The 15,088-nt window shown below is 37.8% G+C and overlaps 5 protein-coding genes across 8 annotated transcripts in view; 3 read left to right on the top strand and 2 right to left on the bottom strand.

Annotated features, from left to right (window-relative positions):
• Positions 1-212: 212 nt before the first annotated feature.
• Positions 213-4,177, top strand: LOC106311847 (probable LRR receptor-like serine/threonine-protein kinase IRK). Of its 2 annotated transcripts, none has more exons than XM_013749161.1 (3): positions 213-337; positions 514-1,998; positions 2,481-4,177. In XM_013749161.1, the coding sequence occupies exons 2-3, from the start codon at positions 587-589 to the stop codon at positions 3,946-3,948; spliced, it is 2,880 nt and encodes a 959-aa protein (XP_013604615.1). In that variant the 5' UTR covers positions 213-337; positions 514-586; the 3' UTR covers positions 3,949-4,177. The 2 variants fall into 2 exon arrangements, with proteins under 2 accessions (XP_013604615.1, XP_013604614.1); XM_013749160.1 differs by having other exon boundaries at positions 213-353.
• Positions 4,178-5,559: 1,382 nt separating this feature from the next.
• Positions 5,560-6,380, bottom strand: LOC106309659 (the record flags this gene model as incomplete). The annotated part of the gene is given in 1 exon segment (XM_013746738.1): positions 5,560-6,380. A coding segment is annotated over 1 exon segment (585 nt), but the record flags the coding sequence as incomplete, so codon positions are not given.
• Positions 6,381-8,057: 1,677 nt separating this feature from the next.
• LOC106310853 (superoxide dismutase [Mn] 2, mitochondrial) lies at positions 8,058-9,552 on the top strand. The gene is made up of 6 exons (XM_013748079.1): positions 8,058-8,370; positions 8,474-8,520; positions 8,602-8,727; positions 8,850-8,906; positions 9,044-9,121; positions 9,244-9,552. The coding sequence occupies exons 1-6, from the start codon at positions 8,058-8,060 to the stop codon at positions 9,349-9,351; spliced, it is 729 nt and encodes a 242-aa protein (XP_013603533.1). The 3' UTR covers positions 9,352-9,552.
• A 2,147-nt stretch (positions 9,553-11,699) lies between these two features.
• LOC106307839 (40S ribosomal protein S26-3) overlaps positions 11,700-15,088 on the top strand; it is a 4,359-nt gene continuing 970 nt past the window's right edge. The window contains exons 1-5 of one of the 3 annotated variants that reach the window (XM_013744909.1): positions 11,700-11,859; positions 11,953-12,045; positions 12,130-12,214; positions 12,301-12,434; positions 12,587-12,653. In XM_013744909.1, coding sequence (XP_013600363.1) covers positions 11,857-11,859; positions 11,953-12,045; positions 12,130-12,214; positions 12,301-12,434; positions 12,587-12,653 — 382 coding nt within the window. In that variant the 5' untranslated portion in view covers positions 11,700-11,856. Of the gene's footprint in view, positions 11,860-11,952; positions 12,046-12,129; positions 12,215-12,300; positions 12,435-12,586; positions 12,822-15,088 lie in introns of those variants that run through there. The other 2 variants (XM_013744908.1, XM_013744907.1) reach the window with 2 other exon arrangements.
• Positions 12,909-14,706, bottom strand: LOC106307838 (tRNA (guanine(26)-N(2))-dimethyltransferase-like). Its single transcript, XM_013744906.1, has 5 exons — positions 14,078-14,706; positions 13,785-13,985; positions 13,401-13,707; positions 13,247-13,309; positions 12,909-13,144 (listed from the first exon to the last, which is right to left on the bottom strand). Exons 1-5 carry the CDS (start codon positions 14,698-14,700, stop codon positions 13,040-13,042), a joined length of 1,299 nt encoding a protein of 432 aa, XP_013600360.1. The 5' UTR covers positions 14,701-14,706; the 3' UTR covers positions 12,909-13,039.

Below are 15,088 nucleotides of genomic sequence, written 5' to 3'. Positions count from 1 at the left end.
TTTAGCCATGTTATTTCAGTTTTCATTATGAGTTGGCCAATCATTATGCCAAGTCATATCATCAAGACCCAACAATATGAATCCACGTGTCAATCCGAGTTAATGAGTCCACCCACCTTCCTCGGGCCCCACGTCCATCCAAACTGGGACCCACTCTCTCTTCTTTACAGCTCGTTGATAAATGCAGCTTTTAATTACACAGCCTTTCCCCTTTCTCTTTCACTCTGCTCTGCTTTTCCTTTGTTTCTTTTATTTGCTTCCTCTCTCTCCTCACAAATTCATCCCCAGAACGTTCGACAAGAAGCTCCTCTCTTGAATTCTGCATTCTCCTTCGCCGGTAAAGCTTCCCCTGAGTAAGTCAAAACTTACTGAAACTACGTCGTTTTTTTGTCTTTTACTTCCCTGTAGAAAATGTAGCCGTTGTGTTAAAGATCTTTGTTGTTTACTTCTAACCAAATCTCAACCAACAAAGCTTACTCCTTTTTAATCAATTTTGTTTCTTTCTGATTCCAGCTCGAGATTACCCAGAAAATGAAGTTCTCCAGCAACTAAAGTCAGCACATTTTGAGAAGTTAGCGGTTAAACGATGAATAAAGTTTCGATTTTTACAATCCTTTTCCTGTCGGTGGCCTTGGCTTTTCCACCTCCGGCGAGATCTCTAGACCCGCCGCTAAACGACGACGTTTTGGGCCTCGTTGCGTTCAAGTCCGACTTGCGAGATCCGGACCAAAAGCTCGCGTCTTGGAACGAAGACGACTACACTCCTTGCGCCTGGAACGGAGTCAAGTGCCACCCGCGGACGAATCGCGTCACCGAGCTAACCCTCGACGGGTTCTCTCTCTCCGGTCGTATAGGCCGCGGACTGCTCCAGCTCCAGTCTCTTCACAAGCTCTCTCTCTCCAACAACAACCTCACCGGAACCGTTAACCCCAACTTGATTTCGAGTCTCGTGAGCCTCAAAGTTGTCGACTTGAGCGGTAATGGGCTTTCCGGTTCGCTTCCCGGTGGGTTTTTCCGACAATGTGGGTCGTTAAGGGCCTTTTCCGTGGCCGAGAACAAGCTTACCGGGAAGATACCGGTTAGTGTAGGGTCGTGTTCGTCTCTCGCTTCTTTGAACTTGTCTTCGAATGGATTCTCTGGTTCGATGCCTTTAGGGATTTGGAGTTTGAACACTCTCAGGTCTCTTGATTTGTCGAGGAACGAGTTGGAAGGAGAGTTTGGGACGAAGATAGGGAGGCTGAACAACTTGCGAGCGATTGATTTGAGTAGGAACAGGTTGTCTGGTCCCATCCCTAGCGAGATTGGGAGCTGTATGTTGCTGAAGAGTGTTGATCTCAGTGAGAACGCTCTGTCAGGGAGCTTGCCAGACACGTTTCAGCAGCTGAGTTTGTGTTATTATCTTAACTTGGGGAGGAATCTGCTAGAAGGTGAGGTTCCTAAGTGGATTGGTGAGATGAGGAGTCTTGAAAGTTTGGATCTTTCGATGAATAAGTTCTCAGGGGAGGTTCCAGTCTCCATTGGTAATCTTCTGCGGCTGAAAGTTCTCAACTTTTCTGGTAACGGGTTTATTGGTAGCTTGCCTGAGTCTACAGGGAACTGTGTTAACCTCATGGCATTAGATGTTAGTGGGAATTCACTGACCGGGAAGCTCCCGGTTTGGTTATTTCAAGATGGTAACTGTACTGGACGTATCAAGAAGATTCAGGTGTTGGATTTGTCAAGCAATTCTTTCTCTGGTGTGATTGGAGCTGGTTTTGGGGGTCTTAGGGACTTGCAGGGTTTGAATCTGTCGAGAAACTCTCTTACTGGCTCTATCCCAAGTACCATTGGGGATCTAAAGCATTTGGGGGTCCTGGATTTGAGTCACAATCAGCTTAATGGAACAGTTCCTAGAGAAACCGGTGGAGCTTTTTCTCTGGAAGAGCTGAGACTTGAAAACAACATGTTGGATGGAACTATCCCTTCTTCCATCAAGAACTGCAGCTCACTTCAGTCTTTGTAAGTCTCCTTTTGCTTTAAGTTGTGTTCAGTTATACGTTTCTTGTCTCCTTACTCAGAGGCCTGCGGATTTTGTCCGAACCAGCTGAACCGAACCAAAATTTTCGGTTTTCGGTTCAGTTATGGTCTCGAGTTCGGTTTAGTTTGGTAGGGTTTTGAAAAATGATTTGGTTTTAGATTTTCAAAATAACCCCCTAAATAACTAGTAGAACATTATCAAATTAATTGAAATTAACCTAATATATCCGATTTTTAAAGAAAATAATACCGAATTCTAACTGAAAACCAAAATAGGTTATTTTAGAAAATAAAATTAAAAACCGAAACTAACCAAAAGCGAACCGAAACTATTTTTTTTTTGGTTCACTTCGGTGGGACTGTGGCTGCACCGAAATAAACCAAAACCCGAAAATATCCGAACTGAAATATCAGAATGAACTGAAACAGCAGTCCTAATGAGTCTGTCATGTTTATGTCAACAGGATCCTGTCACACAACAAGCTCCAAGGCGCAATTCCACCAGAGATGGCAAGACTCACAAACCTCCAAGAAGTGGACTTATCATTCAACGAACTAACCGGAACCCTTCCTAAACAGTTAGCTAACCTCGGTTACCTCCACACCTTCAACATATCTCACAACCGTCTCTCCGGAGAGCTCCCAGCAGGCGGACTCTTCAACGGCATCTCCCCTGATTCCGTCTCAGGAAACCAAGGAATCTGCGGTGCCGTTGTCAACAAGTCATGCCCCGCCGTCTCGCCTAAACCGATCGTCTTGAATCCCAACGCAACTTTTGATCCCGACTCCGGTGAAGCGACGCCTCTTGGTGCTGTCGGTCACAAAAGAATACTACTTAGTATCTCTTCCTTGATAGCAATCAGTGCTGCTGCAGCCATTGTGGTTGGTGTGATAGCCATCACGGTGCTTAACCTGAGAGTGAGGGCTACAACGGTTTCAAGATCAGCTGTGCCGATCGCTTTCTCTGGAGGAGATGACTTCAGCAGATCTCCCACGACTGATAGCAACTCAGGGAAGCTTGTTATGTTCTCTGGTGAACCTGATTTCAGCACTGGGACACATGCTTTGCTTAACAAAGACTGTGAGCTAGGGAGAGGCGGGTTTGGAGCTGTGTACAGAACAGTTATCAGAGATGAGTATCCTGTGGCTATCAAGAAGCTCACTGTCTCGAGTCTTGTCAAGTCGCAGGAAGAGTTTGAGAGAGAGGTGAAGAAGCTTGGGAAGCTCAGACATACTAATCTTGTTAAGCTCGAAGGCTATTACTGGACAACGTCTCTTCAGCTACTTATCTACGAGTTCCTCTCTGGTGGGAGTTTATACAAACACTTGCACGAAGCACCGGGAGGTAGCAGTACCCTTTCGTGGAACGATCGGTTCAATGTGATCCTCGGTACAGCGAAATGCTTAGCTTACTTGCACCAGTCAAACATCATCCACTACAACATCAAATCGAGCAACGTCTTGCTTGACAGCTCTGGCGAGCCTAAAGTGGGGGATTACGGGTTAGCGAGGCTGTTGCCGATGCTAGACAGGTACGTCCTGAGCAGCAAGATACAGAGTGCGTTGGGATACATGGCTCCGGAGTTTGCTTGCAGAACGGTGAAGATCACAGAGAAATGCGATGTGTATGGGTTCGGAGTGTTGGTTCTTGAAGTGGTTACGGGTAAGAAGCCTGTGGAGTATATGGAAGATGATGTTGTGGTTCTTTGCGATATGGTGAGAGAGGCACTTGAAGATGGAAGAGCAGAGGAATGTATTGATCTGAGGCTGCAGGGGAAGTTTCCTGTAGAGGAAGCTGTTGCTGTGATAAAGCTAGGACTGATTTGCACTTCTCAGGTTCCATCGAGTAGACCGCATATGGGAGAAGCTGTTAACATATTGAGAATGATCAGGTGTCCTTCAGGAAGCTCAGACGAGTTGGGATCGAGTTGAAAATTTATTTTTAAAAATTAAGCTAACTTGTTTTGTAAGAGAGATCCCTTGTGTTGTGTGTGTTGTTTTTTGATAATCAGTTGTGTGTTTTTCTTATGTATGTTAGCTTCGTTTCAAATGTGGTGTAGCTTCTTATGTGTTTATTTGTTGTTCTTTATAACAATTTAGGTTTTCAATCGGATTTGTTAAGACTCTTTTGATTGAAAAGTTAAATTATTAAAGAAGGAAACAAAGCTTGTGGTCTTTCATTTCAAGTTTAACTTTCTATTACCATTTACTTGCGCGGTACGCAAAAGAAATGTTATGGTTCTAAAGATAAAAGCAAAAGACCAAGAAAAAAATGTGGTTATGGTTGGTGCGATGATGCTGTCTGAATTAAAATTAAATTAGTAATAAGAAGCTTCATTTGTTGTAACAACCATGTGCATGGGACTATGCAAAAAAAAACACATCGAATTAATGAGTCTGAAACTTTCTTAATGGATTTATGAAAATCGAGGAAACGTCTCAACAAGTGGTATTGTACTATTAAAATACACAATAGAAAGAACCCTAGTTTCAATGGCCAAGAAAAAGATGACTTGAGGCGTGCCATTGTGTGAACCAGACCCACGTTCTTTTCTTTTCTTTCTCGATGTTGAGAAAGAAAGAGATTCATGAAATCGAAGTATGTACTATTTAGAATCTCAACAAAAGAATAGAAGAAACCGATGTGTTTGCTACATTTATGTTGTCAGTAGCAAAACCCAGAGCCTAGGTAATTTGCAAAATTTTCCAGTTTTTTTTGTCGGCAAGTAAGAAATTCAACTATAGCATTAAATTGAGATGGTATCCAATGTTTTGACTTTCATAGCCAATTTTCTAACCCTTTTTCCATTTAAAATGAAACATGAAACAACGTTAGTTAGGATCTAGGTTACGATTAGGAGACATTTATTTATTTACTTTCTTATACTCCTACTAAACACAGATTGTATGTATTTATCAATGTTTTAGGTAAGATTTTGACATGTTTTTCCTCTCTTTTTTCTGTTGAAACACAAAATAACTTATAATGCTAATACTACATAACATTGACCATGGTCCACGTAATTTTTAGCGAAAGACTGAATAACTTAAAACTGATCGACGTGTGTAGTCTGATAAAGTATGGTGACTTGGAGATGTGTGTGATTGTGAGGTGTGGATTGGGAAAAGAATCATTATCAGTATCACTACTTCTTTTCGTTAAAGCTAGTAATATTAGCCCAAATATAAACCCAAAGAGAAAAAAGTAGCCCAGATGAATAAATGTCTCAATACGATATGTATTTATGGGCCTATAATATAAACCCATCATCAAAATATCCGCGTTAAAAAGTACAGGAGTCCCATACGTGGTTAGTCTTAACTTGACTGTTGGAAAAGTGGTACTATATTGGCTTTGAACTAAATCAAATGCTGACCTCTTTCAAGGTGATGATCTCACTTTATCCAGTTTGTAAAATATCCAAGGTAATTTACCCCTTACGGCCTTTGGGTACAGTATGATTGGTAGTTTTCATTTTCAATCCAATCCATCCGCTCCTTTGCGTATTCTTGTGTTATGGAACATATAACTTTAGCTAGTAACAAAACATGAAAATACAATTTCTTCTTGATCAAATCAAGCCCGAATACCAAAGAATTTGACCACTACTTAAATCACCAATCCAAGTTTCTGAAAAATGTTGAAAGATTAATGTATATGCTGTAACAATAACAAAGGTACTTTGATCATCTATAAGGGTTTTTATAATTCAAACCCAAAGAGAATAATTACACGATCTTAGCCTTTAAATAAGGAACCATGAAACCTAGAGTTTGATTCATTGACCAGTCTGCACCAACCAGGAGTTATTCAACTGTGACAAAGCCGTCTCCCTAAAACTCTTCACCTTCACCAAGCAAAAATGTGTGCAAACCGTCCCCATACCCGACCCAACCCGGGTCGTTTTCAACAGGTAGCAAACCGGTCCACAATCCGTTCCTCTTCCCTGCGCCACTATCCCCCAAGCGCTTGTTGCACCTTCTCCACCGTTGAATCCACCGTGATCATCTCCTTCATCGTCATCTAGCTTCTCCACGAAGATCACTCCCTCCGGCGTCCTCTCCTCTCCTCTACCCCACCTTCCTACCATCGCCTTCCAATCCTCCGCCTCCGGATTCTTCGCCGTCGTACTCAAGCCTCCGTTCGCCTCCGCGTACAAGTGCACCAACAACGGCGACTCTCTCAGATTCTTCACGATCTCAACAACCGAAGCCCTCAGCCACTCCTCGATCTTTTCTCGCGACACAACCGATCCGCCGCGTTTCCTTTCGCCGATCTTCACCGGCGGCGCCATATCAGCCATTGACATCGTCATCGAAATCTTCCCAGTCTCTACCCAACTCCGTCGATTAATCACCGGAACAACACACGGAGATCGAACGGTGACAGTTCGCCGATCAGAACGAACGGCACGTGCGCGTCCTCCTCTTCCTCCGCCGCAACAAATACTCGCCATCTCCGTTTACACAAACGAAACAATAATGCAGATAGAGAGAGACTCGATGATGACGCAATCGAATTGGAGATTGCTTCACGTTATGAATCTCTTATGTAGATTCCTTTAAAATCTATTACAGAACCTAATCACACCAATGGTTGTGTTTCTATATACGTTATACTGACTCAGCCACACACACAACCAATGGCAATCATGTGTTAATATATACAGTATTAATATTATTATTATATATTTGACTTTTTTTTCTTCAAACATGGGTTGTGTAAGTTGTTTGATTGGACGGCTGAGATTAATAGATCATCGAAATCTCGTTTTACTTATTCTTCATGCTTCATGCTTCATGCAAAATCAAGTAGGTGATAATTTGCTGGAAACTTTTCACGAAAGAGACACGATAAAGATGTCATAGCAGCCGTTGATCAAAATTGGACGGCTCTGACTACGTGAAGTTGATAATGGGCAAGGAGAACGTGGCGACGCGGTTTAGCTGTGTGCATGGCTTGCGCGGCCACGCGCTGATACAGCATTTATATTTCGGTGACCTCGTGTCATCCACGTCATTTCCTAATTTAAGCATTTGGATGTGCCACGTCCGAATCCGAGTTGTACCATCCATTATTAGACCATCATTAACCTTAATCTCTTAAACGGATTTTTTTAACTTCGGTTAAGAGAGAGTTCTTTAACTTTTCTTAGTTAAAAAAGTCGTGATCATGTCCTTAGACCATGATTAACCCGGGTTAATAGAACTCCGGCTAAGAGACCGGGGTTAATCATGTTCTTAGACCATGATTAACCCGGGTTCTTAGGATGAGATTCTTAACTTCGGTTAAGAACCGTTTTATAACTTTTAACTAAGAAAAACTAAAAATCATCTATTAAATAAGAGATATAAGAGCTGACTCTTATACGAAAAATATAAAAAAGAAGATAAAAAAAATAAAAAAATGTCAAATCATAAATTAAAAAACCACAAATTATGCTTTTAATTTAAAAAAAAAAGGTTTGGGCTTTGCCTCATCTAATTTCCGTGACACATTTTTTCATCGTGAGCATGTGGTGGATATATCCTGATTAAGGTGTGAATAAAATATGGGAATTATCTCTGTTAGTTACGTTTAAAAATTGAAAATTAAATTTTATTAACATGTTTAGTGTACACTTTTGTTTTAGGGTATACTTTTGAGATTTATAATGGAAGATTTCGGCATAGATTAACAGAAAATAGACGACGTGAATGAAGTAAACGGTCTGATCGAATGGTAAGATACTTTGATCTTTTGCATGTAAGGATTGTAACATTTGACTGAGGTTTGGATTTATATAACATAGCGTTGGATCAAGTTTTACTTTTCTCGTGCTAAACCACACACAACGACAAAGCGCACACACACAACAACAACAACATAAAGAATAGTCGTAACGTAACGTTGCGACACAAATCTAGCAACTGTGCACAACACCTAGATATATAAAGCCTTAGAGTTTGACAAGTGGATCAGTCAAAGGTTACGTGTCTTAACATCCTTTATATAAATCCATCCCTCGCTTCATATCAAGTGTGTATATATACATAAAACCATGAGCATCGTTGTTTCTATCATCCTCCTTACTGTTTTCGCTATGAGCATTGACGTTGGAACAGGAAAAAGTACCACCATGGACCCGTGTCTTGAGTCGATGAAGACCGCTTCACTTCCTGATCTTCCCTACGCTTACGATGCACTAGAGCCAGCGATCAGCGAGGAGATCATGCGGTTGCACCACCAGAAACACCACCAGACTTACGTTACTAATTACAACAAAGCCCTCGAACATCTCCGCTCCGCCTTGGCCGATGGTGATCACTCCTCCGTCGTCAAACTTCAGAGCCAAATCAAGTTCAACGGCGGAGGTAAAGACCAGCTCAGAACCCTATTATCTTTACATCAGCTGCTCCGTGCTTGTTGATCTTAAGGAATTTGACTGATTGCGGTTTACCTCTTTACTTGTCGTAGGTCACGTTAACCATGCAATCTTCTGGAAAAACCTAGCCCCTGTTCATGTACGAATACCTTTCTTGTTCGCCACTCTATTGTTTTGTGATAGTTTCTTTTTTCTCTAACGGGTTAATTCGAATATGTAGGAAGGAGGTGGTAAGCCACCGCACGATCCTTTGTCTTCGGCTATAGATGCTCATTTTGGCTCCTTAGAAGAATTAATGCAAAAGATGAACACCGAAGGTGCTGCTGTGCAGGGATCTGGATGGGTGGTAGGCGTTTTGTTAAAGTCTCTCATCAGCTTGTTAAAAGTTTATTTGATAGATTGAATTGTTTTATACTCTTTTGGTGAATAATTCATAACGCAAAACGTGTGTGTGTTCCTTTGTTCTAGTGGTTTGGACTAGACAAAGAGCTAAAGAGACTTGTCGTTGAGACCACAGCTAATCAGGTAGTTCAATATAATAAAGCTGATTATTTAGTAAACAATATAACATATCACAAGAATTTTTTTTAATATATAATTTGATATATCACAAGAATTTTAAAAAGAAAACAGAGATAAACTGATAGAAATAAAAATTGTAGGATCCATTGGTGACTAAAGGATCACACCTGGTTCCTCTTGTCGGAATAGACGTATGGGAGCACGCCTACTATCCACAGGTACTCAACTAACTTTTATAATTCTTTGAAATATAGTAATACTATAACTTATTGGTGGGTAGCTAACAACGAATGACACAACTAATATAAAGTTTTCATCAATTGGTGTGGGTTATGTATAGTACAAAAATGCAAGAGCAGAGTACTTGAAGAACATATGGACTGTGATCAACTGGAAATACGCTTCGGACATATTCGTGAAGCACAACCGAGATCTAAACGAGTTTTAGATGAAATAACACGTGTGTATATATGTGTGTATATAAAATATGTGGATAGAGTTGGACGTTTTTTTCCAAAAAGTTTCACTATAGAACCGAATGCTTTGGTGGTTTTAGTAGTGAAACTCAAATAAATGTCATGTACCTTGGAATAAAATAACGTTGTGATACGGATGTTAAAGGTTTTAGGAATCTAATCTGTTTTCCTTGTCATAGCTCTGCATATTTCAAGATGCCACTTAATAGTGAGTGTTCAATTTTTACCGAATCAATTTAAACTGGACCGAAATAATCGATTCAAAAATAGAAAAAGTAGTATGGATTCTGTAATACAGAATTAAATCAAACGGATGTAATTTTTTAAAAACTTTTAGTATATGAATATAATTTGGTATATAAAACCAAAAAGACCGAATAATGAAAATATATTAGTATATTTATATGTAAATTTTATAATAAAATTAATAATATATACATATTTTTTTGGTTAATATGACATTCGTAATTAAAATATTGACTTTTATAGAAGTTGTTTAAACTTAAAAAGGTTATTTTGTTTTTTTTTTTTCATTTTTTCAGATTAAATAAAGCATAAATTTTTATTTTCATTGGTAAATATTCAATGATAAAATATATTTATTAAATAATATTATGATATTATTATTTATTTATTTAAATATTTTAATAAAACAGAAAATATGATGGTTAAAATTAGAGTAAGGAATATATATATTTATGTTTTAATAAATCTCATTTCTAATCATATAAACTAAAATTCGTTATAAAAGATAAATATAATTACAGTTTTTGCTATAAATCGAAAAAACAGAAAATCAATAGTATATAAATCGAACTAAACTAAATTCATATAGTTCTAACATAGTATCTAATTTTTATAAACTGAAATATCAAAAAAATGGAAAAAAAAAACTGATCTGAAACTATAAAATCCAGCCTGAGTATGCCTAGTCATCACGAAAGTTGATATAATAGCACATACAGTAGTTTTAAAATGATGGTTGTATTTGTAAATTTTGAAAAAAAACATAAACAAAAACTAAATAGAATAACTAGTATTTTGTTGACAAAAAATAGTATTTTTAAATCTACGTTCATAATAGATTATTAAATTATAACAAAAACTAGATTTGAACCTGCACATACGTGTAGATATATTTTTTGTTTTTAAAATAACATTTAAAAATAAAATAAATTATAAACATATATATTTAATATCAATTTTTATGTATATAATATTATTTTTTAAAAATTATATTTGTTGAAATTTGTTTTTGATAAAATTATACTAATCTTATATTAATCACTTATGCAACATTATATTAATATTTAATTTTAAACATTGGTTTTATATGGATTATTACAAATTTTAAAGATTATTTTTTTATTCTCTTCCTTTTCATATTAATTTTTTTGCTTAAAATTTAATATTATATATTTTAAATATAATTTTATTTAATATATTATATTTAAGTTTGGGGTTTTTATTTTTACTACAAAAATTAAACATAAAATGTTTCAACCAATAATAATTATTTATTTTGTTTTATATAAAAATTTAGAACAAAATAATTGTTTATACTGAATATGAGAAACAATACAAAAATAATTGCATAATGGAAATAATCTTTGGCTTTTTTTAGGAATCCTCTATTGTTTAGATGTATATTGTTTCTGTTTGGAAAATATCATATATACATAAATTTAGGATATTTAGTTTAGTTTCTAATTAATGGTCTAATATAAACTTTTGTATGGTAGATAAAAAATATAATCCTAAATTAATAGATTAGATATAAGTTTCAAATGATGTAAAAGAGATGAAAACTGATTTTAAATCATATATTTACTCCCTTTGTTTTTTAATATAAGTCATTTTAAAGATTAGCTCTCAATGTGTTTTTTTCTTAGTGGTGTAAAGCTTTTTAACATGATAAAATTAATTGTAAATGAAAATTATGTAAAAAGTATTAATATAATAAGGTGCAAAACTAGAATTGAGAGACTCAACCAATGTTGATGCTCTAAAGTCTATTCTTTCCGTTTTTTACTATAAGTTGTTTTAGAATTGTGCACATAGATTAAAAAATCATTATTTTTTTATATTTTCTAAACAAAAGCATCATTAATTATTTATCTAACTACAAATCAACCAATAATAAAATAAAAAGTATATTATCATTGGTCATATAACATTAAGTGTTAATAAATTTTACATAAAAACCAAAAACGTCTTATAATTTAGAACATAAAAATTTCTCTAAAATTATGAAACGGAGGGAGTGTTTTTACGATGCATAACTTTCCAGCCAAGCCCGGGCTTAGACTTAAGGACCAAACACTTTTATCAAGGCCCCATTCTAATAAAAACCTAAAACGGCACGCAGTGCGTGCATATATATATAAGGATCAATTACAGGGTTAATTTTTCCGCCTGTCGCCGGAACGAAGAAAAGAAGAGATCGCACTAGAGGCTTGAAACTCTTTGCTTGCAGCATGGCAAGTCTTCCTGTTCTTTGATAGATTAATCGTTTAGGAACACAGTAACAAGCTCGCATTGGGTAAGAATCCGTGGTTTGTCTATTTGTGCAGACTTTCAAGCGTAGAAACGGTGGCAGGAACAAGCACAACCGTGGTCATGTGAACCCCATTAGGTGTTCCAACTGCGGGAAATGCTGCCCCAAGGTTGGTTCCATCTCTTGTTGATTCGTTCTCCGAAGCTAGATTTGTCTGAAAGTTTGATCTAATGTTCAGTTCATCTGTTGATAGGATAAGGCAATTAAGAGATTCCTTGTCAGGAACATTGTTGAACAAGCTGCTATCAGAGATGTTCAAGAAGCCAGTGTTTACGATGGTATGTTGTTGAATAGCTTTCATTTTTCACTTACCCTGTGTTTTAGATTGTCGTTGAATTAATGTGATTTGTCTTTGTATTGTTAGGTTACACTCTCCCAAAGTTGTACGCCAAGATGCAATATTGTGTTTCATGCGCTATCCACTCACACGTTGTGAGAGTCCGATCCCGCACCAACCGTAGGGTTCGTACCCCACCTCCTCGTTTTGCTAGACGCAAGGTAACCTCCAAACACGATTAAACATTCAGTTCTGATAATATCAGTAATTAGATCAAAATGTGTCTGTTTTGCTTTTTATTATGGTTAGAATTATTTGTATCGTTGAAGCTTCTATGTTAAACTTAGTAGTTTTGAAAATGATGGATTTTCAGGAGGATACTCCCAAGCCGGGACAACCTGGTCAGCCCCCTCGCCCTGCTGGTGGTGCCCCTGCTGCTCCTCGTGCTTAAAAGACTGCAAGAAGCTGGCAACTCAAACACCTTTATATTATAGTTTCAGTCTCTTCTTTGTCCGAAAATTTTGAACATGTTTTCTTCATTTGGTTAAAGATGTTTTTTTGTCATGTGGAGCTTTGAATGCTTTGATATTATTTCAGTTCATTTTGACATTAGCATTTTCTCTCTTATCCAATTCACTTGCAAATGAATACCTCTTTCCAGAGAAATTTATGAATCCCCTACCAGGTTACCACTGATTTTCTAGTCTTGTTTTATAGCGAACTAGCTAGAGAAATTAAGTCAAAAGTTTTTAGTTGAATAGCTTAGATTTTATAAACTAAAAGCAGACTCAAACATTAACACCAAGCAGCTACACTTAACTAAAAATCAACTCTGCATTTCATCTTTGGCAATCCTTATAAAATGTGACATGGGACAATCTGTTTTGAGACCATTGGATATAATATGAGATCTGCTAACGGCGTATCCCTCCTGCAAGAATTCCAAAAGCGCACACAGTTTTTTTAGATTATTGTAACGTTAGCTTTTATTTCTTCGAAGATGAAAGAAGTGAGGATGTAAATACTGTTGTACCTTAACAAGTGCACTCATCATCTTCTTCAACGAAGGTGAGTTCATCTTCGCACGGCTCGCCATCTGATCACAACATACAAACAAATTACTACCATGTAAAGTGAACAGAGAGCGTCTTTCTTATCATTGTAATTGAATTATGATGGTTAAGGACCTCATCCATCTTGAAATATCCGGGTGGCAGTCTCGGATCGCTCTCTTCTATCATTATGCTGAGAAGTTTCTCCAAATCCAAATCCATGCCGGTGCCTTCACTCACCCATCCCCATTCCTTAGCTAATTCCAGCATTTCAGTAACATACGATCCATCATGAAGTGGTCCAAGCCACATTGGTCCTGAAACCACCAACGAAGAAGAAGCCTTTGTATCACTGCAGGGACATCCCATCAGACCAAGTTCATCCCATCTCACTGTATCAGAATGGCCACATAGATGACAGAAAGTGACAAAACCATAGTTCCTGCAATTAAGACAGCAGACAACTCCACCAATTATAAACTCAACATAACAGAAACTCTCTAGTTAGATTCAGATAACCTGTCCTCGTGTAACTTCCCACGGTGAACCCGAAGCAAGACTCTAAACACAGGTCCATGATAAGAATAGTATGAGAAAAGAGGCGTAACATGATAACCAAGCAGCGCAGCCTCTCTCACTGCTCCACCTATAAGCATCCGCAACCCAATCTCATTCCCAAATGGCATCGGCCTAATAAACGCTCCATAAGCTGCTAACGAACTAAACCACACAGTAAAACCAATTAAATGTTTAAACTTCCAAACCTCCTAAACCCACTTGTAAAGCATTAAACTTTATAATTGCAAACTCACTTGTAAGGCCTGTGACCACCAGAAGAGTACCCATCCGTTGAAGTCAGATAAAGCAACCCACCCAGCTTCAACGCGTTAAACGCATCTCTCAGAAACGCAGAGTCGCTCCCAAACGAATCAATATCAATCAAATCGAAGAAATCACCAACCATATACCTCTCTATCATCGCCTTGTTCGCCAGCATATGCGTCACGACCCATCTCCTCTCATCCCCTACACCTCTCTCAATCTTACTCAGATTATCCGTGATCACCCTCCGATTCTCGTCGTTAGCATCGTTCGCCGCCACGAAATCGGCGTCCGCCTCCACGAGGTAACGGAGCGACCTGATTCCGCACCCGCACATGGCGTCGAGCACCCGCAAGCTTCCGCTGGATCGCTTGTAGAGCGAAGCGGAGAGCACGCCGAGGTCGCGTCCTCTGGCGCTTTCGTGGCGGAAAAACGTCTCTCCGGGATCGAATTCGAGTCCCCTCTCGATCTGGGCTTCCGATTTCACGGAAATGGGATTGCATCTCCCGTTGGATCGAGATGGATTTGGGGGTTTGCGTCTAGGGTTTTGCGATTTGCGAAGAGGGAAGGGAGAAGAAGAGGATAGGGTTTTAGGAGAGAGAGTTAACAACATTGCGGCGGGAAATGAAATATGGGAATTGGTTTATTTTTGTTTTATTTAAATTAAGAGTAGGAGTTTTATTTTTGTAACAAATATTTTATTCATATAAAATACAACATTACAAATAAAATAATTAAAATGCAGACAACTGCAAATTTAAAACGAATAAAATACATTTTTAGTTATTTATTATACTATTATTTACGAAGTGATTTAGCTTATTTGTCATGATTTACATGATTTTAGATAATTTTGCTTATTTGTCATGTTTTAATTAAGTTTAGCCTGAATCATTAATTTATTAATAGTTTTTAGTTGAGTCCATAATTTATTAATTTAAATAATATAACTATAAAATATGTAATTAGATATATAATTATTTTGATTTTGCTTATTTGTC

This window comes from Brassica oleracea, chromosome C8 (assembly GCF_000695525.1).
Source record: "Brassica oleracea var. oleracea cultivar TO1000 chromosome C8, BOL, whole genome shotgun sequence".
NCBI classification, from domain to species: domain Eukaryota; kingdom Viridiplantae; phylum Streptophyta; class Magnoliopsida; order Brassicales; family Brassicaceae; genus Brassica; species Brassica oleracea.
The sequence above is the reverse complement of the archived record's forward strand: the minus strand, read 5'-3'. Positions and strand labels throughout refer to the sequence as shown.